A 27,209-nucleotide genomic window follows, 5' to 3' on the forward strand; every position below is an offset into this window, starting at 1 on the left:
GAAGGGGACAACGGAGGATGAGATGGTTGGATGGCATTACCAACTCAATGGACATCAGTTTGAGCAAGCTCCAGGAATTGGTGATGGACAGGAGACCTTGCATGCTGCAGTCCATGGGGTTGTGAAGAGTCGGACATGATTGAGCGACTGAACTGAACTAAACTGAACACATGCTACAACATAAATGAACCTTGTAAACATTATGTTAAGTGAAAGAAACCAGTCACAAAATGTCACATATTGTATGACTCCATTTATATGAAATTTACAGAATAAGAAAATCCATAGAAACAGAAAGTAGATTAACTGTTTCCAGGGAATGGAGAGAGAGTAAATTAGGGAGTGATAGCTAACGGGTCCAGGTTCTCTTTGTGGTATGAGGAAAATTCTGGTTGATAGCATGAGGTACTAGTGTTCTTGAGATAGTTGGAAGAGGCAAACCTAACAATTTTGTAATTTGAAATATACCTAAGAGTCACTAGTCATTATCTTCTAACCTTAACCTACAGAAGACACAAATGATGTATTAAGAAAAGGTTTGGCTTTTTTTTAAAGAGAGCTCTTTCCAAAAATAATTATTAAAAGTACATATAAATGGCCAAATAGTAAAATTATTTTAACTAAATTTTGATGAGAAAATGTAAAGAAATAAAATTATGATAAATCAATTTTTCATAAGAAGGTGAATGCATTTTGCTATATTTTTAATATTGAGATAGTAAAATTTAAATGTTGTTTTATAAGTTTAGCATACAAAACTTTTGACTCACCAGAGAAATATTGGTAATAAATTTAAAATGGACAGATTGCATGTACCAGTATGTATGTATGTATGTGATATTGGCAGCAAATATTAACTAGCTTCAATCTGAATGCCAGCAAGATGACTGATCATCTGGCTTTTGATTATTTTTATTTGAATTTGAAAAGTTTTACTATTAATATAAAATTTTCTCTAACAATAAAAATGGATACAGTTAAAAAAACGGATACAGTTAATTTAATGAACATCTAATTACACTTGAGTATGTTCCTCCTCCTCCAAAATACATTTTCCTAATTTAATTAGTACAATTGAATACCAATCTTTTAATTATTTATTTCCCATACATTGTTTCAGTTATGAACACAGTTCTTCAGAGATTTCTTTCATGCCTTTGACTAAATCTCACCATCTTAATTAATTTTCTCAGTGCCTCTTTCATCTCCTTATTTCAGAGACTATAGATCAAAGGATTGAATAACGGAGTTAACACAATATAGGGCAAAGTCACATATTTTTGCATCTCTGCTGAATTGCCTGCTGTTGGACTCACATATATAATCATGATGGAGCCATAAAACAGGGACATCACAGCCAGATGGGATCCACATGTAGAGAAGGCCTTACGTCAGCCTTCTGCTGAGGGCACCCTAAACACAGCTCTGATAACCAGGGTGTAGGAGCTGGTAATGAAGACTAAGGTAGAGAAAATGATGACTGAGTTAAAAGTGGCACAAATGATTTCAGTGGCAGGGGCTGGCACACAAGGCAGCTTTATAAGGGGTCCTGGGTCACATAGGAAGTGATCAATAGTATTGGGGCCACAAAAAGGAAGCTGGGAGATGAGATAAACTGGGAGGAGAAAACAGGAAAAGCCACAGACCCAGCATCAGGCTCCCATTCTGATGCAACGTTGCACTGGCATGATAGTGGGGTAGTGAAGGGGCCTGCAGATGGCAAGGTACCTGTCAGAGGCCATGGCAGACAGGAAGAAGGTCTTGGCACCACCTGTGGAGAAGAAGTAGAACTGGAGGAAGCAGCCAGAGAAGGAGATGGTCTTGGTCTCAGAGACAAAGTTGGCTAGCATACTGGGGACAGTAGAAGTGACATACCACACCTCCAGGAAGGAAAAAATTGGCCAGCAGGATGTACATGGGGGTGTGGAGATGGTGGTCCCACCACACTGCACAGATAATGCACAAATTTCCAGTTAGTGTCAACACATAGATCACAGAGAAAGAGTGAGAAGAGGAAGATCTGAACCTTCCAGGTACAAGGGAATCCAAGGAGAATGAATTCACTCACAGGGTCAGAGTGATTATTTCCTCCTGGACTTTTCATTTTTTTCTCCTAAAATTGCAATAGGAAGACATTATTATCTTTCAAATGACTCTACAGAAGTTTTCTCGTTAAGATATTTCTGAACTGCTTTACATCAATTCAGCGAGCAGCAAGATTTTAGATTACTTAAAGATTTTTAGCATTCTTTGACCTAGTGTGACACTGGGAAGAAACAAGGAACTTGGAGTGTGGGGGCTAATTATGGCCTCATCTTCATGATCATCATGCCTGTCATGGTCCATTTAATGTCTTCCTTTGTCTGTGTCCTCAGCAATACATAAACCAAGGTAGATACTCCTTGCCATTCAGAGGCTTTTTTTTTTTTTTTTCTTTTTCCCCAGAGAATGGGAAGCAAAGTTTAATAAGAATAATTTTTTTTCTACTTTCGATTATGGAGGATATACAAAAGCAAACAGAAGAGTATAGTGAATCCCTACACATTTATCACATAGCTTTAACAATTATTCATGGGCAAACTTGCTGTAACTCCACCTACTTCTACATCTCCCATATTATTTCAAAGCAGATACCAAACGTATGATTTCATTACAAAATATTTCAGCATGTAACCCTGGAAAATTTTTAAAACTATAATCAAAATATCTCTATATAATCCAAAAATTAATAATTCCTTAATTTTATCAGATCAGATCAGATCAGTCGCTCAGTCGTGTCTGACTCTTTGCAACCCCGTGAATCGCAGCACGCCAGCCCTCCCTGTCCATCAGACTTGTTTTGTTTTACAATTTATTTGTTTGTTTGTTTGCTTTTTGGTCATGCCCACTCAGCTTGTGGGATCTTAGTTCCCCAACCATGGAGTCCTAACAACTGGAAAGAAATGAGTTCTTCAGTTTGTTTGAAAGTGAAAGTGAAAGAAGTAGGAGCCAAATAAAGTTCACATTTTGTTACTGGTTCCTATGTCTGACACATCTTTCAATCAATAGTTTCCTTATTCATTCCTTTTAAAAATTTCTATTATTTTTAGAATTAATTTTAATTTGAGTATAGTTGCTTTACGATGGGTAAGTGAACTGTTTTATATTTCTCCCTCTTAAAGAAAATGTATATAGTCTAACTGATTTTTTTTCCCCATGTGGTTAGCCAAAGCACTTTAATAGAAAAATGTACTTTTCTTACTGTCTGATATTTTCTTCTGTCTCATATTCAAGGTCAAGAAATCTGGTACATGTGACTTGAATAAGTACTAAAGTATAGAATAAAGTGGTCATTCTACAATTTATTCCTGGCCTATGTGGTTCTGTGGTTCAGTTAACATCTCAACTTAAGTGAGATATTATTTTTCTTAAATATATTTACTTATAAATAACACACATATAACCTAACATTTAATTAAATCAGTTTTGATACTAGATGCTATGTTATACAGTTGAGAATCTAACCAATCATATGCAAGCTATTCTAGTTTACATTTTTATATGAAGAAACTACAATACAGGATTAGAGAAAAGTGAAAAAGACATTATGAAAAATTTTGAATTGTATCTTATCTGAAGTTTTTGTGTGAGAATTATAGTATCTGGTAGAGGCAGACTCCAATATTTCTCTATCCTGGAGTATGCAGTCAGCCTCAGTCTCCTTGTTCTCTCATTTCAGCAGAAGGAAATGCACAACAAATTCAAACTGGCATCTGAGTATCTTCTTAATGGAGTGGGGTGGGGGAGGTGAGTGTTGGAATGTAATATTATTAAATGTAGTAATTATTCGAAGCCCACAGAATAACCATACTATTTAAACAATTTGAAAAGGTGATTCCATGTGGTTATAAATGGCAATGTGGTCTTTCCTGATTTAAGAAGAAACAATCACACCCTTTTCTCTACTAATACAGCCTTTGGGTATTAGTAGCAAACACATCCTGAGACATGGCTATTTTGTTCAAAACACTCTGCCTTGGGAGGAGATGATCCAATGTACTCCAGGTGTGCAGTCAGGCCTTACTACTGAAATCCTGCTCATAGCATGCTTTTCAATAAATATATGAAGATTGTGTCTGACTCTCCGAGATCACCAAACTTCTCCCAGTGGCTTCATCTAGGGACAACAATGAGAACATTTTGGACAGATCTAAGAAACTGCTGGTTTAGCCTTTAGGGGAAAAGGGAAAGATGATGAGGCAGGCCTGAGGTCCAAGTTGAAGAATAAGTTGGCTTTAAGCCTTGAATCAGAGCATTAAATACAACCAGCAGCATCTGTATATATTTTTATAGTAGTATAGCTATGCTTCTGCACCATAGAGGTGATACTGGCTTTAGGAATGAGAATGTAAAGGCAAGAGTTCTACAAAGTCAAAGGATATAAGGACAGAAGTTAATTATTGCAAAGAATTTACAAAACACTTCAAAATTTTGCTCCATCTGTTCCCTTCTTTCCACAATTCTACAACTGAACCAACCCCAAGTATGCTATGGTAATGTTTAGATTTTGGGATCAGTAACAAGTGTCCCAGGCTTCCCAAGTGGCACTAGTGGTAAAGAACATACCTGCCAATGCAGGAGACATAGGAGACATGGGTTTGACCCCTGGGTGGGAAAGATCCCCTGGAGGAGGGCATGGCAACCCACTCCAGTATTCTTGCCTGGAGAATCCCATGGACAGAGGAACCTGGCAGACTATAGTCCATAGGATCACAAAGAATTGGACTGTAGCTACTTAGCATGTGCACAACAAGTGTCCCCTCTTTCAGTTCAGTTCAGTCGCTCATCTGTGTCCAACTCTTTGTGACCCCATGAACCACAGCATGCCAGGCCTCCCTGTCCATCACCAACTCCCAGAGTCCACCGAAACCTATGTCCATTGAGTCCGTGATGCCATTCAACCATCTCATCCTCTGTCGTCCCCTTCTCCTCCTGCCCTCAATCTTTCCCAGCATCAGGGTCTTTTCCAATGAGTCAGCTCTTCCCATCAGGTGGCCAAAATATTGGAGTTTCAGCCTAATACTCAGGACTGATTTCCTTTAGGATTGACTGGTTTGATCTCCTTGCAGTTCAAGGGACTCTCAAGAGTCTTTTCCAACACCACAGTTCAAAAGCATCAATTCTTCGGTGTTCAGCTTTCTTCACGTCCAACTCTCACATTCATACATGACCACTGGAAAAACCATAGCCTCTACTAGACGGACCTTTGTTGGCAAAGTAATGTCTCTGCTTTTGAATATGCTATCTAAGTTGGTCATAACTTTCCTTCCAAGGAGTAAGCATCTTTTAATTTCATGGCTGCAATCACTATCTGCAGTGATTTTGGAGCCCAAAAAAATAAAGTCAGCCACTGTTTCCCCATCTATTTGCCATGAAGTGATATTTGACTGTAAATATTACTCCACTTGTTTTGTGATCTGTCCTTTCAATATTACTTCAGCCAGAGAAAAGTAGACATTGAAATCAGCACTATGGTCACCACAACTAATAACATCATATTGAAATATTCAAATGAAGGTAAAGATCTAATCCTGTTTGATTTTATCTGTAGATATCAGATATAGAGCTCTTCACAAGTTCTGGGTCTCATAATTTAAGAAGACCATGGGCAAACTGCAGTAAATTTGTAGCAAACAACTTAAAGATCCTTAGAAGTATGACGTATGAGTAACAGTGGAAGGAATTGGAATTTTAAATTGGAGAACAAAAGATTCCATTCAGACAGAGGAAAAATGACCATTTAATAGAACAATCCAATCTATCCCATCTATCCCTCAAAGTAGAAAATTAAAAATAAATAGTTAAATCTATAGTGAGACACATTGTAATCCAATGTGGAGAATAATTTTGTAACAGAATCCTACCTAGTGGTGTTTTCTATCAGAAGACTACTTTCTAGCATGGATTTCATCAGATAAAAGCAGGGAAAGTGGTAGAGGGGGTTTAAGCTTCAGCAGCAAATGTCTTTCAATATTGAAATTTGGTTATATGCATTTAAGATGTATCAAAAACAAAAAGAAAAGAAAAGAAAACCTATCCAGGCAACATCAATGACATTTAAAAAAATGTAATGGGAAATATTAAGGTTAATGAGAACTTGAGGCTTTCATTTATATTGATAAAAATGAATGGTGTATTTTAATGGTCATTAGTTGACAGCAGACAAAGGGAGGAGAAAAGAGAATTCTGGACAGTGGTTTGCCCAGCAAAGTCCTTGGGTTATGCCTTGGGAATACAGATAGTCTAATTCTATTAATTGAAGAAACTGGCATTTTTGTTTCCTGAAAAAATGTGTGTGGAACTTGCTCTCTGAGCCAAAAACTGACTGGCTCCTCAGTTTTGGTCAAAGACGATTCTACTAGGACTGAGTAGGGGGATCAGAAGAACTTCAGGTCTGAACAAGGAAAGAGGTGGCAGTAGCACACACAAGTTTTATTTGGGGACACTGCTTTGACAGATTTGCATGCAGGAAATCCCTCACAGCAGGAGACCTTCCAGAGGCTGTAGACTTGGGAGCTAGTAAGAAGGGGAGGAGGGATAAAGGAACGCCTAGGAGAAAGGAGAAGAGAGAGAAAGTTTACTTGTTGAGGTGATGTCAGCCTGATGAGGCTGAGGACTCCGTGCCAAAAACTCCGAAGGGCAGGAGTAACTCGGGATCTTTATCTTATCTGCAGTTGGCAGAGGTGGGCACAGTTTCCTGGTATATGCAAAGCAGACAGGCCTTAAATAGCTAAAAATCTGCACGCTGTGCCATGCTTGGTCTCTTCAGTCATGTCCAACTCTTTGCAATTCCATGGACTGTAGCCTGCCAGGTTCCTCTGTTCATGGGATTTTTCAGGCAAGAATATTGAGTAGGTTCCCATGTCCTCCTCCAGGGGATCTTTCTAACCCAGGGATCCAAGCTGTCTCCTGCATCTCCTGCATTGCAAATGGATTCTTTACTGCTGAGCCATGGGGGAAGCCCAAAAATCTGCATATTTCGGCTACATATGAAACAACTGGACATGTTCAATTTTTGGCCCTGGTGGGTATTTGAGTTAACAGAATTCAACTTGCTGTGAAGTAAACAACCAAGTCAATATATAGAAGGCATCTTTGGTTCATTTATATGACAGATGGTCTTTGACATAGATTGTTTTGGGTGACTTTTCACTCTGTTTTCTCCATTTATCCAAATTTCAGCATTCATGCTTTCTCTAAAGCTCCCATTGTGCCACCACAAAGTAAAGAACTACTTAAACCGGTCTACACTAAAGGCTGTTACTTTTGAAATAGAATTATTTTATTTTTATTATTTTGAAAGTAACATGCTTATTTCAGAAGAAGATGAACAAAACTGAAATATATAAAAAGTTTAAATCATCCATGAAGGGCCATTTCTAGTCTTTTTTCTCTTTCTACATATTTCATATTAGGTACATATGCAACTTTTAAAAAATTGGATTTATAGCACATGTGGTTTGTCAATATTTTTGTTTAGTATCATGTCTTGAGTTTTTTTTCTTTTTCCATAGAACTAAATATTCCTTAAGCATGATTTTCAATGGGTGCATGATATTCCATTTTAAGCAATGTATTTTATCCTTCTCTTTGGGAAGACTTATTTTATGTAATTTTCTGGGACTCTACTTTCTTTTTCTTTAGAAAATATTTTTGGGATTAGATCATATGCCTATGTATTTTTAAGATGTTTAACTCTTTTAACTTTGTAGCAAGCTAAGTCAGAGAAGGCAATGGCAACCCACTCCAGTATTCTTCCCTGGAAAATCCCATGGATGGAAGAGCCTGGTAGGCTGTAGCCCATGGGGTCATGAAGAGTCGGACACGACTGAGCCACTTCACTTTCCTTTTCACTTTCATGCTTTGGTGAAGGATATGGCAACCCACTCCAGTGTTCTTGCCTGGAGAATCCCAGGGACGGGGGAGCCTTGTGGGCTGCTGTCTATGGGATCGCACAGAGTCGGACATGACTGAAGCGACCTAGCAGCAGCGGCAAGCTAAGTTGTCATAGGTTAGCAATCACTGGAAGACAGTTGTGTAGAGAACTTAGGATACTGGAGTGTGACTTAAGGAATTGGGGCCTGATCTAAACTTTAATGATACACTGGCTGTGCCTGGATGATAAATCCCTAAACTTTATGTACTTAGATTTTGCATTTGTAATATAACATTGAAGATATTCTGACTCATGTAATATTGATATTGTGAGAGTCTCATGAGTTAGGGAAACTATGAATTTTTTGAGTTTTGGTGAATTGCAAACATGATTTCAATCTAGCTGTAGAACACTGACAAATAGCTCATTGATTCTTGCTCCATTCTGCTAGAATATGTATATTTTTATGTGTATATATATATTTTTTTTTTCTTTTTAACCAGACAAGTAAATACATTCCTTTCATTAGGCAGAATGAATTTATTATGAAAAATGTAGATTTTATAACAGTTTTATATATTCTCCCCGTCAAACAACAGAATGACTTGTGTTGAGAGGACTAGCAGTTATCAGAACTGTTTTTTTTTGTTTCCAAGTGCTTTCTAATATGTTATTCCATTGGGATTTGGTTTCTTCATCTGTAATTTTTAGTGTGGAAAATGAGCATGAACTAAGCATTGCTTATAGATTGTCTTTCTGATCATGTCCTCCAGTGATGTGATAGCATACAGGCCCTAATTGAGAGTTATTACTCTCAGCATGGCTGAATCTCTCTTTCACGTCCCCTAATCCCCTCTCTCGCCCAGCTTTCCTTAGCCTCTCCCAGAGCTGCTCACAGAAACATCCCACTCCACCCACCCTTCCTTAGGACAAATTGAAGTAGTCCTTCTTCTGCAACCACAGGGTAAGGTGGTGGTACCTGTGCAGCTGCCACCGACAATAGGTTACAGAAATAGCAGCAGGAGGTGAGCAGCCTTAGGCTTGGCCACCAAGTGGTAGGTGGTGAGTCTTAACCTCAGATTGTACCAGGAACTTTCCAGGGCCTGGCAGTTGAGCACACAGAGGGTGGTCTGCTACTCTCCATGCTCATGGCCATAGCATCCATCCTCTCCCACTCAACACCAAATTCCCTCTCAGGCAGGCATTGCCTTAGACCCTCGCCAACTGGAAAAGGTTTCTCCAGGGTGGGAACCAGATTTTCTGGCACTCAGGCCTGGTTTGATTCTTAGCCACGTAATATACATGATCCCATATTACTCTCCTTATTCTACTGATGAGGCAGCTGGGTGTTAAAGACTCTTAGTGAGGTAAAAGTGACAGAGTTTTAACTATGGTCCAGGTTTTCTACCTCTAAATTTGGTGGTCTTTCCACAACAGAAGTCCTCAGGCAACACTAAGGGAATATTTCAAGTGAGTTCTCCTTTTGAGTTTTTTTTTTTTTTTTGAGTTTATAAAGAGAATCACAAAAGTTATTTCAGGTAAAATATAAAGTATAGAAAGTAATAAGGTGAATGGAAAAATCTAAAGGGCAGTTGAAGGAAAATGAAACTTTGATACTTTTGTGCTCAGAATACAGTACGGAGGTAGGAGCTCCCACTGACTCTTTCTCATTGCTTACTTATCCTCCTCCATAGGAAGAACTCCATTTCCTCACTAAGAAATGGGCCATAATCACGTGTCCCTCATCTAGGTGCCAGAGAAGATAGAAAAAGGCAGGAGATCAGATGGCTGCTCTGGGAGAACAGATGTCAGTTAACTGCAATGAAGGGTGCCACTCTCCTGAGAGGGCTTGAGATTGACTGGGCAAGGAGGCTTTGATAGGAAAAGATACAGACTTTTCTGTCTTTTCCTTGAGTTCCCCATGAGGATAACATGCTTGGATGATCACAAAAGTGCTGGCTCTGGAAGCTTTGAAGCTACCTTTCCTCAAGCACACTGTTGTATATTTCTCACACTTGAATAAAAAGTTTAGAGGAGGCACGAGGAGAAAGGCCTGGGGAATATGCACCCAGGTAACTTGACCTTGTAAAACCATCAGCTTCATTGTGAACATTCCTCAACACATTTCATGTTGAGTCATTCTATTTCCATGGCTATTCCCTGGTGTATTACCCCACAGGGGTGTCACCTGGAGTTCAACTGGAGATGGGAAATGTCAGGGCAAAGAGGAGGGTACTCCATTAACCTCTCATTTTCCCCAAATCTACACGAATTTTTCTCTTTTTCTTCTTAACAATTTTTTCTATTTCATGATGTTCTCTTTTCCAGTCTGATTTGGGGATTTCCGTTTTCACTGCTTTTGCACCGTGTCCAAAGAACAAGATGCTTCTCCATTTTCCTGGACAGTTTTGTTTCTTCTATTCATAGCAACACACCATCTTCTCCATTTTTATCCCTATACTCTGAGTCCTCCCAATGTCTTAATATTAAGCCCCTTTGTATGAGGCAGCTTGAAGATGGGCCCATAATTTTGCTGGAGAGAACTTTATCTTCAAAGTGAGGTTTGCAGTGCAGAGAAGAAGAAGAAGAAAGGAATGGTACATTTCTATATGAATGGTACTCCTTTTCCAGAGGATATGGGCTATTGAGATACTTCTGGGAGGAGGTCATGAAATCAGAACTAGGGCTGAGTTTTGGTAACTTAGCATCCAAAGAGAGATGGCCCCTCCTCCCCTTCTTCCTTTCATTTACATCATGCTTGACTTGATTGAGGGGCTTCCCTGATAGCTCAGTTGGTAGAGAATCTGTCTATAATGTAGGAGACCCAGGTTTGATTTCTGGGTCAGGAAGATCCACTGGAGAAAGGGAGAGGCTACCCACTCCAGTATTCTCTGGCTTCCCTTGTGGCTCAGTTGGTAAAGAATCTGCCTGCAATGTGGGAGACCTGGGTTTGATCCCTGGATTGGGAAGATTCCCTGGAGAAGGGAAAGGCTACCCACTCCAATATTCTGGCCTAGAGAATTCCATGGATCCATGGGGTTGCAAAGAATCAGACATGACTGAGTGACTTTCACTGACTTGATTGAAATTTTTTGACTGAAACTCTTTTTTGATTTTTTTTTGTCTGTTTTTAGACTAATGATTTCATAACTTTGATTATGGATATACTAAAATATTTCTCTCATGTATTGTACCAAGCATTAGCTTTTTGAAGTGCTTTTGCTGGTTGAGGACCAGGAACACAAAGCTATGTATATTTTTTTCCACACAGCTTCATGAATTTTGGTTAAAATCATAGGTTCTATAGTGCCTCATTTTTTTGTTTTAATTAAAATTTTTATCCTTCAAAACTTTTCTGGCCACTAGCTCTTCTAGCCACTGTCTTTCTTGCTGTTCCTTTTATATGAAGATTTGCTTGACTATTGACTTTCATAAGTGGCAGCATTGAGAAAATAGGCTATTTCCACCCCTATATTCATTTTTTAATTTTATGTTCAGTACATGTGTGGTTGAGTGTGTTAATGCATACTTACTACCCATTTTTCTTATATTCCTGCCTAACACAATCTCCATTCTCTTATGGAGGCAATGTGCCCAGGTTAAAAAATCAAATGTTACAGCCTCGCTGGTATACAGGGGCCATTATGTGGCACAATCTGGTCCATCAAAAATAATGTGGAATATGGGTGGCCTCTTTCCTGTTGCAAAACTCAGCTGCCATTTTCAGATATATATATATATATATATATATATCTTCAAAATCACCTTATTATCTAAAGATATATATATACACACATACATACCTGCATGTATATAGCAAAAACAAGAAAACAAGACTGGGAGCTGACTGTGGCTCAGATCATAAACTTCTTATTGCCAAATTCAGACTTAAACTGAAGAAAGTAGGGAAAACCACTAGATCATTCAGGTATGGCCTAAATCAAATCCCTTATGATTATACAGTGGAAGTGACAAATAAATTAAAGCAATTAGATCTGATAGAGTGCCTGAAGAACAATGGACAAAGATTTGTGACATTGTACAAGAGGCAGTGATCAAGACCATCTCTAAGAAAAAGAAATGCAAAAAGGCAAATAATTGTCTGAGGAGGCCTTACAAATAGCTGAGAAAAGAAGAGAAGCAAATGGCAAAGGAGAAAAGGAAAGATATAAGCATCTGAATGCAGAGTTCCAAAGAATAGCAAGAAGAGATAAGAAAGCCTTCCTCAGTGATCAATGCAAAGAAATAGAGGAAAACAATAGAATGGGAAAGACTAGAGATCTCTTCAAGAAAATTAGAGATACCAAGGGAACATTTCACGCAAAGATGGGCATAATAAAGGACAGACATGGTATGGTCCTAACAGAAGCAGAAGATGCTAATGCTAAGAAGAGGTGGCAAAAATACACAGAAGAACTATACAAAAAAGATCTTTATGACCAGATAAACAATGGTGTGATCATTCACCTAGAGACAGACATCCTGGAGTGCAAAGTCAAGTGAGCCTTAAGAAGCATCACTATAAACAAAGCTAGTGGGAGTGATGGAATTCCAGGTGAGCTATTTCAAATCCTAAAAGATGATGCTGTGAAAGTGCTGCACTCAATATGCCAGCAAATTTGGAAAACTCAATAGTGGTCACAGGACTGGAAAAGATCAGCTTTCATTCTATTCCCAAAGAAAGGCAATGCCAAAGAATGCTCAAACTACTGCACAATTGCTTTCATCTTACAGGCTAGCAAAGCAATGCTCAAAATTCTCCAAGCAGGACTTCAACAGTACATGAACCAAGAACCTCCAGATGTTCAAGCTGGACTTAGAAAAGGCAGAGGAACCAGAGATCAAATTGTCAACATCCTTTGGATCATAGAAAAAGCAAGAGAATTCCAGAACAATGTCTAGTTCTGCTTTATTGATTATGCCAAAGCCTTTGATTGGATGGGTCACAAGAAACTGTGGAAAATGCTTAAAGAGATGGGAATACCAGACTACATTACCTGAGTCCTGAAAAATCTGTAAGCAAATCAAGATGCAATAGTTAGAGCCAGACATGCAACAATGAACTGTTTCCAAATTGGGAAAGGAGTGCATCAAGGCTGTGTATTGTCACCCTGTTTATTTAACTTATATGAAGAGTACATCATGCGAAATGCTGGGCTGGATGAAGCACAAGCTGGAATCAAGATTGCTGGGAGAAATATCAATATTTCAGATAGGCAGAACACCACCCTTGTGGCAGAAAGTGAAGAGGAACTAAAGAGCCTCTTGGTGAAAGTGAAAGAGGAGAGTGAAAAGATGGCTTAAAACTCAACGTTCAAAAAACGAAGATCATGGCATCTGGTCCCATTACTTCATGGCAATTAGATGGGGAAAAAATGGAAACAATCACAGACTTTATTTTTTTTTAGCTCCAAAATCACTGCAAATTGTGACTGCAGCCATGAAATTAAAACACACTTACTCCTTGGAGGAAAAGCTATGACAAACCTATACAGCATATTAAGGAACAGAGACATTACTTTGCCAACAAAGGTCTGGATAGTCAAAGATATGGTTTTTCCAGTAGTCATGTATGGATGTGAAAGTTGTACCACAAAGAAGGCTGAGAACCAAAGAATTGATGCTTTTGAACTATGGTGTTGGAGAAGACTCCAACATGATTATATTGCTCTATTTTCAGTTTATAAAGGAATCTCCATACTATTCTCCAGAATGGCTGCACCAATCCACATTTCCACCAACAGTGTAAGAAGGTTCCCTTTTCTCCATACCCCATCCCACATTTATTGTTTGTATATTTTTAATGGCCCTTCTGACTGGTGTGAAGTGATACTTCATTGTAGTTTTGATTTGCCTTTCTCTAATAGTTAGTGATGTTGAGCATCTTTTCATGTGCCTCTTGGCCACCTGGATGTCTTAAATACCACCTTTCTGTGTTCTTTTGAAAGATTAACTACCAAGAGACAAACAAACAAACAGAACACTATCTTCTTACTGCTATTCCTTGTGCTTTTTCTCTCTTCACCTCTTTCTTTGGGAATGCATTTAGGCCTTTAAAACATATCCTATACAAGTTGTAATGTTATGCTATGGAATTGGTTGTGAAAGTATAATAGTATTTTGGGTTTTAAGAAGGGATCACTGAAAACCAGAGGATGCACAACGTATTAATTTACTAACCCAAGGCAGAGAGTCTGACAATATGGTTGAAGCATTTCTTGCCTAGTCAACAGGTCATCAATCCCTTCTTCTTGAGCCCCGTGCTTATCTAATCTCAGAATATTTAAATGTTGTGTACCCTGGAAAGGGGTATAGAATTAGAAAAATTCTTCCATGGACTAAGATAAGTGAGAGATATATGGCAGAGGTTTGAAAGTAAGATTGACTAAGGAGCTTAGCAAGTTCTTAAATCAAAAGAAAAAATAATTGTCTTACCCAGGATATCTGTTTCAAAACTCACAGTTTCTTCCTATCTTTTGAACCAAGTGCTTCCCTGGTGGCTCAGACGGTAAAGTGTCTGCCTGCAAAGCTGGAGACCCGGGTTTGATCCCTGGGTTGGGAAGACACCCTGAAGAAGGAAATGGCAACCCATTCCACTACTCTTGCCTGGAAAATCCCATGTACAGAAGAGCCTGATAGGTTACCATCCATGGGGTCGCAAAGAGTCTGACACGACTGAGCAACTTTACTTTACTTTGAACCAAGTCATTCATCTCTTTCCCAGAAAACTGTTCTAAGAGAAAAACTCTACAAGAGAAATTGCTACATGCACAAAACATTCTTATATCCTAGATTTTCTGGAGCAGGTTTGTTGTTGGACTAAATGAATCCTAATACAGATTTGCAATTTTTCATCATGACAAATATTTTAAAGATTTTATTGTGATAATTTAAAAAATATATATATTTATTTATTTATTTTATTTTTGTCTGTGCTGTGTCTTTGTTGCTGCATGTGGGCTTTATCTCGTTGCAGCAAGTGAGGCTTATTACAGTGGGCGGGCTTCTCATAGTGGTGGCTTCTCTTGTTGCAGAACATGGGCTTCAGGCAAGTGGGCTTCGGTGGTTAAGGTGAGTGCATTCAGTAGCTGTGGTTCCTGGGCTCCAGAGTGCAGGCCCAGTAGTTGTGGCACACAGGCTTAGTTGTTTTGTGGCATGTGGGATCTTCCCAGACCAGAGATCAAACCAGTGTCCCTTGCATTGCAAGGTGGATTCTTAACCACTAGATTGCCAGGGAAGCCCCTGAGGTACTATTTTTAACATTAAAAGAGTGGAAAGACTGTTCAAGGAAAGGACTGGTAATGAATGGAAGGAGAGTCTGATTCTCTGAGCACTAATTCTGTAAGCAGTCATTAATATATATTGGTAACATTCATTTTTTTCCTAATCTCTTTTCTTATACCCTTCACTGCTGAGTGCCAAAGAATTGATGCTTTTGAACTGTGGTGTTGGAGAAGACTCTTGAGAGTCCCTTGGAATGCAAGGAGATCCAACCAGTCCATCCTAAAGGAAATCAGTCCTGAATATTCACTGGAAGGACTGATGTTGAAGCTGAAACTCCAATCCTTTGGCTACCTGATGCAAAGAACTGACTCACTGGAAAAGACCCTGATGCTGGGAAAGATTGAAGGCGGGAGGAGAAAGGGATGATAGAGGATGAGATGGGAGGATGGCATCACCGACTCAATGGACATGAGTTTGAGTAAACTCTGGGAGTTGGTGATGGACAGGGAAGCCTGGAGTGCTGCAGTTCATGGGGTCACAAAGAATCAAACACAACTGGGTGACTGAACTGCGCTGATACGCTTCACAAGTTAACATCAAGCTACTTGGAAGGACAATCCTCTTTCTAGGAAAATTTCACTTCACCACATAAAAATCTGAAACCCATACCACATTACTTGAATGGAATATTATAGTTCCTAAAAAATAATTATAAAGGCTTGCTATAATAAAGGAACAACTGAGACTTTATATTAAATAAAACATACATATAAATGAAAATAAAAATATTGTTGTTGTATTATATGAATTGAATTCTGGATGCTTTTCTTCTTTAAAATTTTTCCTTAATGTTATTTTAACACTGTTTCAGCAACAAGTAACAATGAACTGTCATTTTTCTTTTAAATAAAAGTGATTTTTCCACAAGATCATTTCCCTCTCCAGTTTTTAAGAGGAGAGGTTCTATTTCCTAAAACCCCATTATTGAACCAATCAAATTTTTAGTGACACTTCATTTTGGTGAAAATATTATTACTGATAACACTCCCTTTCTGAATACTTTGATAGATACTGTTATATATGGAATTAGAACCACCCTTTAAAGGTTTAGAAAAGGGTAGTGTGTAGAGGAAGCAAATTATGTCTGGATGTCATTAGGCTAGCTTGACTTTTATTGTCCAACAGAATTTTTGGATGATTGCTTTTAAGGGCTTATTTACTATGAATGGCTATCACAAAATAATAAAGTAAAAAATGATAGGAACCACAATCAGAAAAGAATATATTTCCTTCTTTTATTTACAACTAGCTGAATAAAGATAAAAATGACATAATTATAATTTTGTTGACCCTAGAATTAATAATCTAAAATTCCAAAAAGAGTATAAAAATTTTTATCCCAGATGAATCACACGAACTATCAAGAAAACACCCATATGTGTACATTTCTCATTTAATATGCAGTCCACATAATAACCCAACACTTCTACTTATCTGAATAATGTTAGCACTTTATGATTATAATGTATAAATGATTAATTTCATAGGCTAATATAAATTATTATCACTAGACCCATTTTTAAAAATTAGATAACAATATAATTCTGGTTGTTTTATGTTAGACTATACTGACCTGATAATGGACAGATCATCTAGAATGTCTTACATTATGTTGAAACTCCCCAGAACCTTTCTCAGGGCAGTCTTTATTTCCTTATTCCGGAGGCTATAAATGAGGGGGTTGAAGAATGGGGTCACCATAGCATAGAATAAAGTTGTGACTTTCTGCATCCTAGCAGAATGTCCAAGTCCTGGGCTCACATACATTACCATGAGAGAGCCATAGAACAGGGATACCACAGCCAAATGAGACCCACAAGTGGAGAAGGCTTTCTGTCTCCCAGTAGCTGAAGGCATAGGCAACACAGCTGTTAGGACAAGAGTATAGGACCCAAGGATGAAGAGGAAGTTACCAAAGATAACTATTGAGCTTAGACTGTAGCAAAGCAGTTGGGTTTTGGGGGCAGAGACACATGCCAATGCAAACAGTGGCCCTGGGTCACACACAACATGGTCAATGATGTTTGGTCCACAGAAAGGCATCTGAGAAATGAGAACAATGGGGACCAGGAACCACAGAAATCCACAGACCCAGCAGATAAGGACCAGTTTGGTACAGAGATGCCCAGTCATGATATTAGGGTAGTGCAAGGGACGGCAGATAGCAAGGTACCGATCAAAAGCCATAACGGTCAAATGCAAGCATTCAGTTGCTCCCAAGGAAGAAAAGAAATAAAATTGTAGGAAACATCCAACAAAGGAGATGGTCTTTTTATGTGAGAGGAAGTTGACCAACATCTCGGGGACTGTAGAAGAGACATACCAGATCTCTAGGAAGGAGAAATTCCCCAGGAATATGTACATGGGGATGTGGAGTCGCTGGTCACACCATAAAGCACAAATAATGGCCCCATTCCCTGTTATGGTCAGAGCATATATTGTAAGGAAGAGTGAGAAGAGGAGGCTCTGAATCTTCCACTCATAAGAAAAACCTAGGAGTATAAATTCTCTTACAAAGACAAAGTGGGAATCTGGCTCAGAGATGTTCATGTTCACTGGATCAGTAACCTGCAACATCAACAGACACATATTAGTTAGGACTACCTTCAAATGTGTTCCTATTTAAGAATTAAGAGAAGACAAATACAAATTGGGGCACAGTAGATAGCTGGCTTCACAGAAAAAAGCTTTTGCTTGCCTCTAAATTTTTCCTTACTATGATATCACTAAAAAACTTTAAACTCATTTTGTAAGCTTATTATTCTTTGGGGAAAGCATGATCTATAATAGTTTCTCATAGATTTGATAGCATATATCAGAAAGTGTTAGTTGCTTAGTAGTGTCCAACTCTTTGCAACCCCATGGACTGTAGCCCTCCAGGCTCCTCTGTCCATGGGATTCTCCAGGCAAGAATACTGGAGTGGGTTACCATTCCCTTCTTCAGGGGATCTTCCTGACCCAGGGATTGAACCTGGGTCTCCTGAATTGCAGGTAGATTCTTCACTGTCTGCCACCAGGGAAGCCCCATATTTGCTCTTAATAAATGTACTAGTTTCTTTCCCTAAACCCATTTCGTGGGGCAACAGACTCAGTAAAGGCTTTAATTTTACTATTTTTCTTTCAGTTAAATGTGCTACTTAACATACCATTCAACAGTGAAACAAGTGACTATGTTTTACCAACTTGTTAGAAATCATTTTAAAGTCAATACTTTTGCATTTCTGCTTAAGCACCATAAAAATTTAAGACCATGATATTACTTACTGACATTGACTTTTAATATTGTAATGTTGCAATGTCTTCTGTAGAAAGCAGTGGCTTGACATTTTCGCTTAATCTTTCACCTAGATGGAAGTTTGTAAAATAAACCTAGGTATGAGACTTTATATTTTTAAGTATTTTTTTTCCACAAAATTCTGGGATTAGGTTTCTTTATTATTTTGACCATGGGGTCACAAAGAGTCAGACACGACTGAGTGACTGAACTGATTCTTTATATACTCATTTGAAGTAAACAATTTCCACTATATGAGAGAAATCAAAAGCTTTCTTGGTCACAAGTAAACGTCTTTCATCCTACATTCTCATGAAAACTATGACAAGAATATAAATTCCCTGAAATATTTTGTGTGTGGCAATATGCAGGGATGTGAGTCCTAAAAATTGTGAGGGTTTATATTATGAGCACAAACACACAATTTTCAGAAGGAATTTTTCCCCACCTATTCTCCACACCAGTGCTCTACGAAGTCTTCTATAATGATGGGTGGAAGGAACTAAAATTCCTTCATTTAATAATATGAATCTTTTCAAAACTACTCCAAATCAGAAACATTAATAAATCAACAATAAAGAAATCATAGAATAAAAGGGACTGACAAAGAGGTGTCAGGACTCTCTGCTGTGCTCAAAAGATAAAGGTGTTGATATACATTGAATCTCTAGGGACCTGTCTAAATAATTATATCTTCTTGTCTTCAGATGGATAAAGAATTTATTGCTGCACAAAAATTAAGATTGCACTTTCTTTCCCACAGATTCTTCTGGGATTTGGCCTCTGTAGCATTAGGGAAGTTCTCCTCCAAGCCAATGGTTCATTAAAAGTTAACCTATTGCATATTCTCTGAGGAATCAGTAAAGAGAAGTGACTATTACTCTGAGGCCCTATTGTTTACAAATCACTAGCCCATCTGAAATATGGATTCCAAAAGTTTCCAGAAGGCACAGTTTGAGGAGAAATAAGATACGATGTGTCACAAAAGATTCTTCAGTTCAGTTCAGTTCAGTCGCTCAGTCGTGTCTGACTCTTTGCGACCCCACAAATCGCAGCACGCCAGGCCTCCCTGTCCATCACCAACTCCCGGAGTTCACTGACTCATGTCCTTCGAATCAGTGATGCCATCCAGCCACCTCATCCTCTGTTGTCCCCTTCTCCTCTTGCCCCCAATCCCTCCCAGCATCAAAGTCTTTTCCAATGAGTCAACTCTTCGCATGAGGTGGCCAAATACTGGAGTTTCAGCTTCAGCATCATTCCCTCCAAAGAAATTCCAGGGCTGATCTCCTTCAGAATGGACTGGTTGGATCTCCTTGCAGTCCAAGGGACTCTCAAGAGTCTTCTCCAACACCACAGCTCGAAAGCATCAATTCTTCAGCGCTCAGCCTTCTTCATAGTCCAACTCTCACATCCATACATGACCACAGGAAAAACCATAGCCTTGACTAGATGGACCTTTGTTGGCAAAGTAATGTCTCTGCTTTTGAATATGCTATCTAGGTTGGTCATAACTTTCCTTCCAAGGAGTAAATGTCTTTTCTTACAGGAACATTTCAAAGGTCATTGGGCATATTTTGGAGGATAAGGAAGTGATGGGCAGAGAACCCAATGAGGCAAATGTTGAGGTGAATAAACTGTAGGACATTGAGGATAAAAATTTGGAGAATTTAGAAATAGCTTACAGCATAGTATTCTTTAGATATGAGAGAAGTATTTAAGTTAATTGACTGAAATACTTCAGAGGCACATGTGACTTCCTGATTAATATGAGACATCAAATTTTTTATCCTTCAATTTTTACCTTAAGTCATTTAGGGTTTACCAAGTATACTAAAACACCCAGGTGTGAATGAATGCTCTTATCATGTAGCATAAAATGATTGCAGACATCAGGAATAGATGCCTTGGAACACTGGTCTGTGAACCACAAGCTGTTTGAGCATGCACATGTGCTCAGTCATTAAGTCATGTCCGATTCTTTGCTACACCATGTACCACAGCCTGCCAGGATCCTCTATGCACAGGATTTTCTAGGCAAGAATACTGGAGTGGGAATATTTAAATGTAAATTGCTCACACTAAAAGTGTCATTCCCTTGTGGCTCAGACACTAACGAATCTACCTGCAACTCAGAAAATCCGTGTTCAATCCCTGGATCTGGAAGATACACTGGAGAAGGAAATGGCTATTCACACCAGTATTCTTGCTTGGGAAATCCCATGCACAAAGGAACATGGGGGGCTATAGTTCATAGTGTCACAAAGAGTCAGATAGAACTGAGCAACTAACACTTTCAAACCGAGAGACTAAAGGGGAAATAGATTACTTAGACTTTTATTACCTTTTAGTGATACTACGTCAATCCTTAGAAACTCTTAAAACATTGCTTTGATCTTGTTATTTGCCTGCTTAAAAACCACCACTGGTTTCCTTATGCAAAATTTCCCCAGTTCTCCACAAATAGACTTCAAATGCCTTTCTCATTTTACCTTTTCCTACTCCCCCTTTCAGATATATTGAATAACATTTAATTCTCCAAGTACTTTTCAGTTTTTCATATTTGCATCTTTGTGGTCATTTTGCTTATTGGAAATCCTCATTACCTCCCTCTGCACCTGCAAAACCCCATCTATCCTTCAATCTCTAGTTCAAATGACATTTTCCCATAATACTTCTCCTTATTCCCCTAATGGAACACCTTTTTCACCTCTGAAATTTTATTTAACTGTCTTTGTATTTTTCTTATGATACTCATCAGAAACTTCTTTGTTTTGTCCTTAGTTATATACTTATTTTTCCTCCCTTCCCAGATTATAAAGTGTCTGGAGGCAGACAACTATTATTGTTCAGCTTTGAACTAGCAAATAGATAAAAATACATTGCATTTATTGGCCCTCATGAAATATTTGATTAAATGGCATTTTTTATGAGTTTTGTTGTTTATAAAATTAGCACCTTTGAACCAAAGTTATGGCAGAAAGTGAAGAACTAAAAAGCCTCTTAATGAAAGTGAAAAAGGAGAGTGAAAAAGTTGGCTGAAAGCTCAACATTCAGAAAACAAAGATCATGGCTCTGGTCCCATCACTTTATGGCAAATAGATGGAGAAACAGTGGAAACAGTGGCTGACTTTATTTTGGGGGGCTCCAAAATCAGTGCAGATGGTGATTGCAGCCATGAAATTAAAAGAAGCTTACTCCTTAGAAAGAAAGTTATGACCAACCTAGATAGCATATTAAAAAGCAGAGACATTACTTTGCCAACAAAGGTCTGTCTAGTCAAGGCTATGGTTTTTCCAGTAGTCGTGTATTGATATGAGAGTTGGACTATAAAGAAAGCTGAGCACTGAAGAATTGATGCTTTTGAACTGTGGTGTTGGAGAAGACTCTTGAGAGTCCCTTGAACTGCACGGAGATCCAACCAGTCCATCCTAAAGGAGATCAGTCCTGGGTGTTCATTGGAAGGACTGATGTTGAAGGTGAGACTCCAATACTTTGGCCACCTGATGCAAAGGACTGACTCATTGGAAAAGACCCTGATGTGGGGCAAGATTGAAGGCAGGAGGAGAAGGGGATGACAGAGGATGAGATGGTTGGATGGCATCACTGACTCGATGGACATGAGTTCGAGTAAACTCTGGGAATTGGTGATGGACAGGGAAACCTGGTGTGCTGCAGTCCATGGGGTTATGAAGAGTCGGACACGACTAAGCAACTGAACTGAACTGAACTTGAACCAAAGTAAAAAAAAAAAAATTCAAGGTACATTACAGTATTACTCTACATCTGCAGATAATAAAGAGATTGAGCCAGGGAGAGCTCTATATAGGTTAAAATCATTATGAGAGACTTAGAAAATTCATTCAAGAAATGGTTTGAAATGTGACATAGAATAGTCCTACTCCAAGTGCAGTTAATGGATTAGCATAGTCCTCAAATTGTTAGCTGGAGAAGGCAATGGCACCCCACTCGAGTACTCTCGGCTGGAAAATCCCATGGACGGAGGAGCCTGATGGGCTGCAGTCCATGGGGTCGCTAAGAGTGGGACACGACTGAGTGACTACACTTTCACTTTTCACTTCACGCATTGGAGAAGGAAATGGCAACCCACTCCAGTGTTCTTGCCTGGAGAATCCCAGGGATAGAAGAGCCTGGTGGGCTGCCATCTATGGGGTCGCACAGAGTCGGCATGACTGAAGTGACTTAGCAGCAGCAGCAAATTGTTAGCTGTCTGTGATAAATTCAGATACTAAGATGAAGCATTTAGAAACTTTCATAGTTGACTAGTTTGTGATGCGTTGAATCTAATAATATAAAAGTTAGCTATATATTTTTTTATATTTCATTTTCTAGTTATTATCTTTTTATTTTATGAAACTATTAATCTTAACTGCAATGAATTGGGTTCTTTCACTTCAGTTAAAGGCACTGACTCACAGGACAGGTAGAATTCAAACTGAATGAGGAGGGCATTCTAAATAGGAGACCTGTGTGTGGGGTACATGGGTCGTTAGGCTGTGATGTGCATCTTTGAAGTTGATAGGAGAGAAGAAAAAGAAGACAGTGGTGGGTGGGAAGAAAGCCTTAGTTAGGGTAAGGAAAATGCTTTGGTTAAGCCAGAGAATTAAAGAGGAAGAGGCAGAGTAGAGACCAATCAAATTAACAAAATGCTCCCCTAAAGTAGTGCCTTTGAAAGATCATGGTACAGAAAGACTACTTTCTGAAGTGTCTTTTCTGTTTGGGCTGCTTCAACAGAAATACTATAAACTATATGTGCCATATAAACAGACTTTTATTTCTCACAGATCTGGAGGCTAGGAAATCCAAGATCAAGGCATCAGCAGTTAGAGTATCTGGTGAAAGCATGCTTCTTGTTTAGACAGCCTTGTTAACAGTGCAACCTTACATGGTGGGAGGGATGAAGGAGCTCTCTGGGGTCTTTTTCCAAAGGGCACGAATCCCATTTATGATGGCTCCACTCTCATGACCTCTTCACCTAAAGGCCCCAAATCCTAAGAGCATACCATCACGCTGAGGGTGTGGATTTCAACATTGGAATTTCGGAGGGACACAAACATTCAGGTTATAGTGTAAAGGTTATAAAGATTCCAAGGAAGAGGAGTAAAGCCATCCCTCCATATCTATGGGGGGATTGTTTCCAGGATGCCCTAAGGTAAAAGTCCAGGGAATGTCAAGTCCCTTACATAAAAATGGCACAGTACAGTCGATACTGCAGATTCCCAGTGCACCAGACACAGAGGGCTGGCAGTATTTTCAGATTTAGCAGTGGAAGCGATTCTGATTCCCAACTAACAAATTGTTTTGTTTTGAAATGTGAGAGCATCTATCTAGAGATATATAGAGAGCATTTATATTATAAGATAGAACACCAGGTTGCTAGATTTCCATTGTGCAGCAACAGAAATATTACATGATATTGAATGATATCTGTGCAGTGGAGAAGAGTATTTTCAGGATCTGGCAGATTTGAAGACAAATTCTTTTCCTATCAAAAGTCAGAGAGGTCTATGATCCCTGAGAAGCAGAACAGTGTATGTGTAGAGAGAGAGAAAGAGAGAGAGGGGCATAAGAAGAAAGGAAGAAGGGTGAGGAGAGAGAGGGAAAAAGAGACTGAGACCATTCTCAGATTATAGGTAACTGCAATCTATAATTCTGCATGTCCTATGTTCTTTCATACAAGGACGTCGGTTTTTTAAATTGGTAATTCAGCGTTTGCATGTTCATTTGCTCATAACTCATGTTAAGATAGTCTTTGTCAGTCATATTACTGAGAAAACCATCTTGTGCTTCAACACACTAACATCTCTGCTTTGTGATTCAGCAACATCTATGTTATTGATACACTCTATATTTCTATATTGATATACTCTTTATTTCTCTGTAATCTGAGTATCCAATGTTTGACTTGTTAACTCTTTATTATACTGCCCACATTTTTAGCTACATTCTAGTAATTGGGAATTTGGGATAGAAAATTAACTTCCAAATTAGAACTTGTAATGAGAGTAAATTCCCTGTGAACATAAGCATGAAGTATTACAATGATGGAGATATTTTAAGGTTTACTCTTTGCTACACTCTCTGATAAGCAGATTGATTCATTTCACCCTCACAATGGCACTAGGAGGAAAGCTCTATCATCATTGCTTCTTTAAATATGAGTTAATGGAGGCATATACGAAGTCATGCAGTTAGTGCAGACAGAATTTGAATTCAGGCAGTCTAGTTCTGACCATTACCACATATTGCCTGTTAACTGCAAATTATTTGTAACGTGTTATGGATAGGTAAGTAGCCTGTGTAGGGAATATTTGTGAGCTTCCTGACCTACCTTTGATGTTAGTTTCAGAGGTGGTGGGCAGTCCCTTGGGAGCTTAGAATCAGTCTGATGGCATCCCTCCCATCTCAAGCCCTATCCATGAGTCTTCCTGCTTTCTTCCCAGGGCCTTTTCTGAAGACACAATGGCTCATTTGGTGCACCAGTCAATGTGTTTTTGGAAACACGAGTAGTCAATATCTCCCTGTGTAACCATGGTTAGTCAATAAATATCTTAGACCTGTGCCATTTGAATGGACAATTCTCAGAGGTTCTAGTGGAATCAAATTTTCATTGGTCATAGTAGCTTCTTCTCATTCCTCATTCCTATTACCTGAAACCACCTTCTATTAATAATAAACTACCTGCATGGTTCTTCTTTTATGACAATCCAAAACAAGACACCCTTTTTTAGTTGTGTTGGAAAGAAAAACTTGTAAACCATTTGTTACCAAAGGATGTATTATCTGTCAAATCCATTCACTTTCACAGTAGAGTGATCATTATTTCAAATTATTTGTTCAGTGTCCCAACTAGAAGCTTATACACCCAAACAATGCAAAATATTAAGGTCAGAATTGGTGAATGGCAGGCTTTATATCTGAAGTGGGAGAAAAGCACTTGTGAAAGAGGATGTGTGCAATAAGTCCATTTGAAACTTCAATAAGAGATGTGTTCTTAGGCCCGACAGCTTTAGGAAAATGTGCATATGTAAGTTGAAGATCTAGAAATTGAACTATGTATGCTTGTGTGCCTTTTGGAAAGTCTTCATGTATCCCAGGGGTAAACAAATCCCAGTTTCAAAGACTTAATTCTCCAGAACACTGTAAACACACACACACACACACACTCACAAACCAAAATTAACTTAACACGTGGTATTTTGGCTATAAATGGAGAAAACATAATCTAGTTATGTCTCAAGGAAAGTTGAGAAGGAGAGCTGTTGTAAAAGGGCTTTGCCAAAAGTTATAGGAGGTGACTTTCATGGAGGACCTGAGATTTTGATTCTGATAAAGAACATGAGAACAAAGAATTCATTAACATTCATATTTAATTAATATTTATTGTGTATTTTCTATGTACTGTTTTAGGAACTTTGGGACTCATGATTTGTTAAAACATCACACGAATTGTTCTCTGTTCAACTGTCATTTCAATTTTAGTTGAAATGAAGTTACCTGCCAAATTCACAGTGGATTAATGGAAGAATTGAGTTCCCACCTAGATCTTTTGATTTTAAGTCTCATATCCTTTCAAAGACATCATAGTAGGATTGAAAAAGCAATCTATTTTTAGCTTTTAAGGAGCATCCATACTGTTCCCCATGGTGGCTGTATCAGTTTAGGTTCCTATCAACTGTGTAGGAGGGTTCCCTTTCTCCACACCCTCTCACATTTACTGCTTGTAGATTTTCTGATGATAGCCATTCTGAGTTGTGTGAGATGATACCTCCTTGTAGTTTTGATTTGCATTTCTGTAGTAATTAGTGATACTGAGTGTCTTTTCATGTGCTTTCTAGCAATCTGCATGCCTTCTTTGGAGAAATGTCTCTATACATACTCCGCCCATTTTTTGATTGTTTTTTTTCTCCATGTTGAGATGCATAAGCTGTTTGTATATTTTGGAGATTAATCCCTTGTCAGTTGTTTTATTCACAAAAACTAAAAACAGAACTACCATATGATGCAAAAATTCCATTCTTGGCATATACCTGGAGAAAATCATAAACTGAAAAGATACATGCACCCCAATGTTCACTGCAGCACTATTTATAATAGCCAAGACATGGAAACAATCATAAATGTCCATCAATAGGGTACAAGATAAAGAAGGTGTAGTACATATATACAATGGAATATTACTCAGCCATAAAAAGGTCAAATAATGCCATTTGCAGTAACATGTATGGACATAGAGATTGTCATATTCAGTAAAGTAAGTTGGATACAGAAAAACAAATATCATATGATATTGCTTATATGTGGAATCTAAAAAAACAAGAGTATAAATGAACTTATTTATGAAACAGAAGTACAGTCACAAATGTAGAAAGCAAACTTATGGTTGCCAGGGCATAATGGGGGGAGGGATAAATTGGGAGACTGGGACTTACATATACACACTGCTGCTGCTGCTGCGTTGCTTCAGTCGTGTCCGACTCTGTGCGACCACATAGACCGCAGCCCACCAGGCTCCCCCGTCCCTGGGATTCTCCAGGCAAGAACACTGGAGTGGGTTGCCATTTCCCTCTCCAATGCATGAAAGTGAAAAGTGAAAGTGAAGTCGCTCAGTCATGCCTGACTCTTAGCGACCCCATGGACTGCAGCCCACCAGGTTCCTCCGTCCACGGGATTTGCCAGGCAAGAGTACTGGAGTGGGGTGCCATTGCCTTCTCCATA

General features: G+C 38.7%; 1 protein-coding gene and 1 pseudogene across 1 annotated transcript; both read right to left on the bottom strand.

The window, feature by feature from the left end:
- Positions 1–1,136: 1,136 nt before the first annotated feature.
- Positions 1,137–2,104, bottom strand: LOC109564288 (olfactory receptor 11H6-like; annotated as a pseudogene).
- A 14,697-nt stretch (positions 2,105–16,801) lies between these two features.
- Positions 16,802–17,788, bottom strand: LOC109564498 (olfactory receptor 11H12-like). The gene has a single exon (XM_019967929.2). It carries the CDS (start codon positions 17,786–17,788, stop codon positions 16,802–16,804), a length of 987 nt encoding a protein of 328 aa, XP_019823488.2.
- Between the last annotated feature and the right edge of the window lie 9,421 nt (positions 17,789–27,209).

This window comes from Bos indicus, chromosome 10 (assembly GCF_029378745.1).
Source record: "Bos indicus isolate NIAB-ARS_2022 breed Sahiwal x Tharparkar chromosome 10, NIAB-ARS_B.indTharparkar_mat_pri_1.0, whole genome shotgun sequence".
Taxonomy (NCBI): domain Eukaryota; kingdom Metazoa; phylum Chordata; class Mammalia; order Artiodactyla; family Bovidae; genus Bos; species Bos indicus.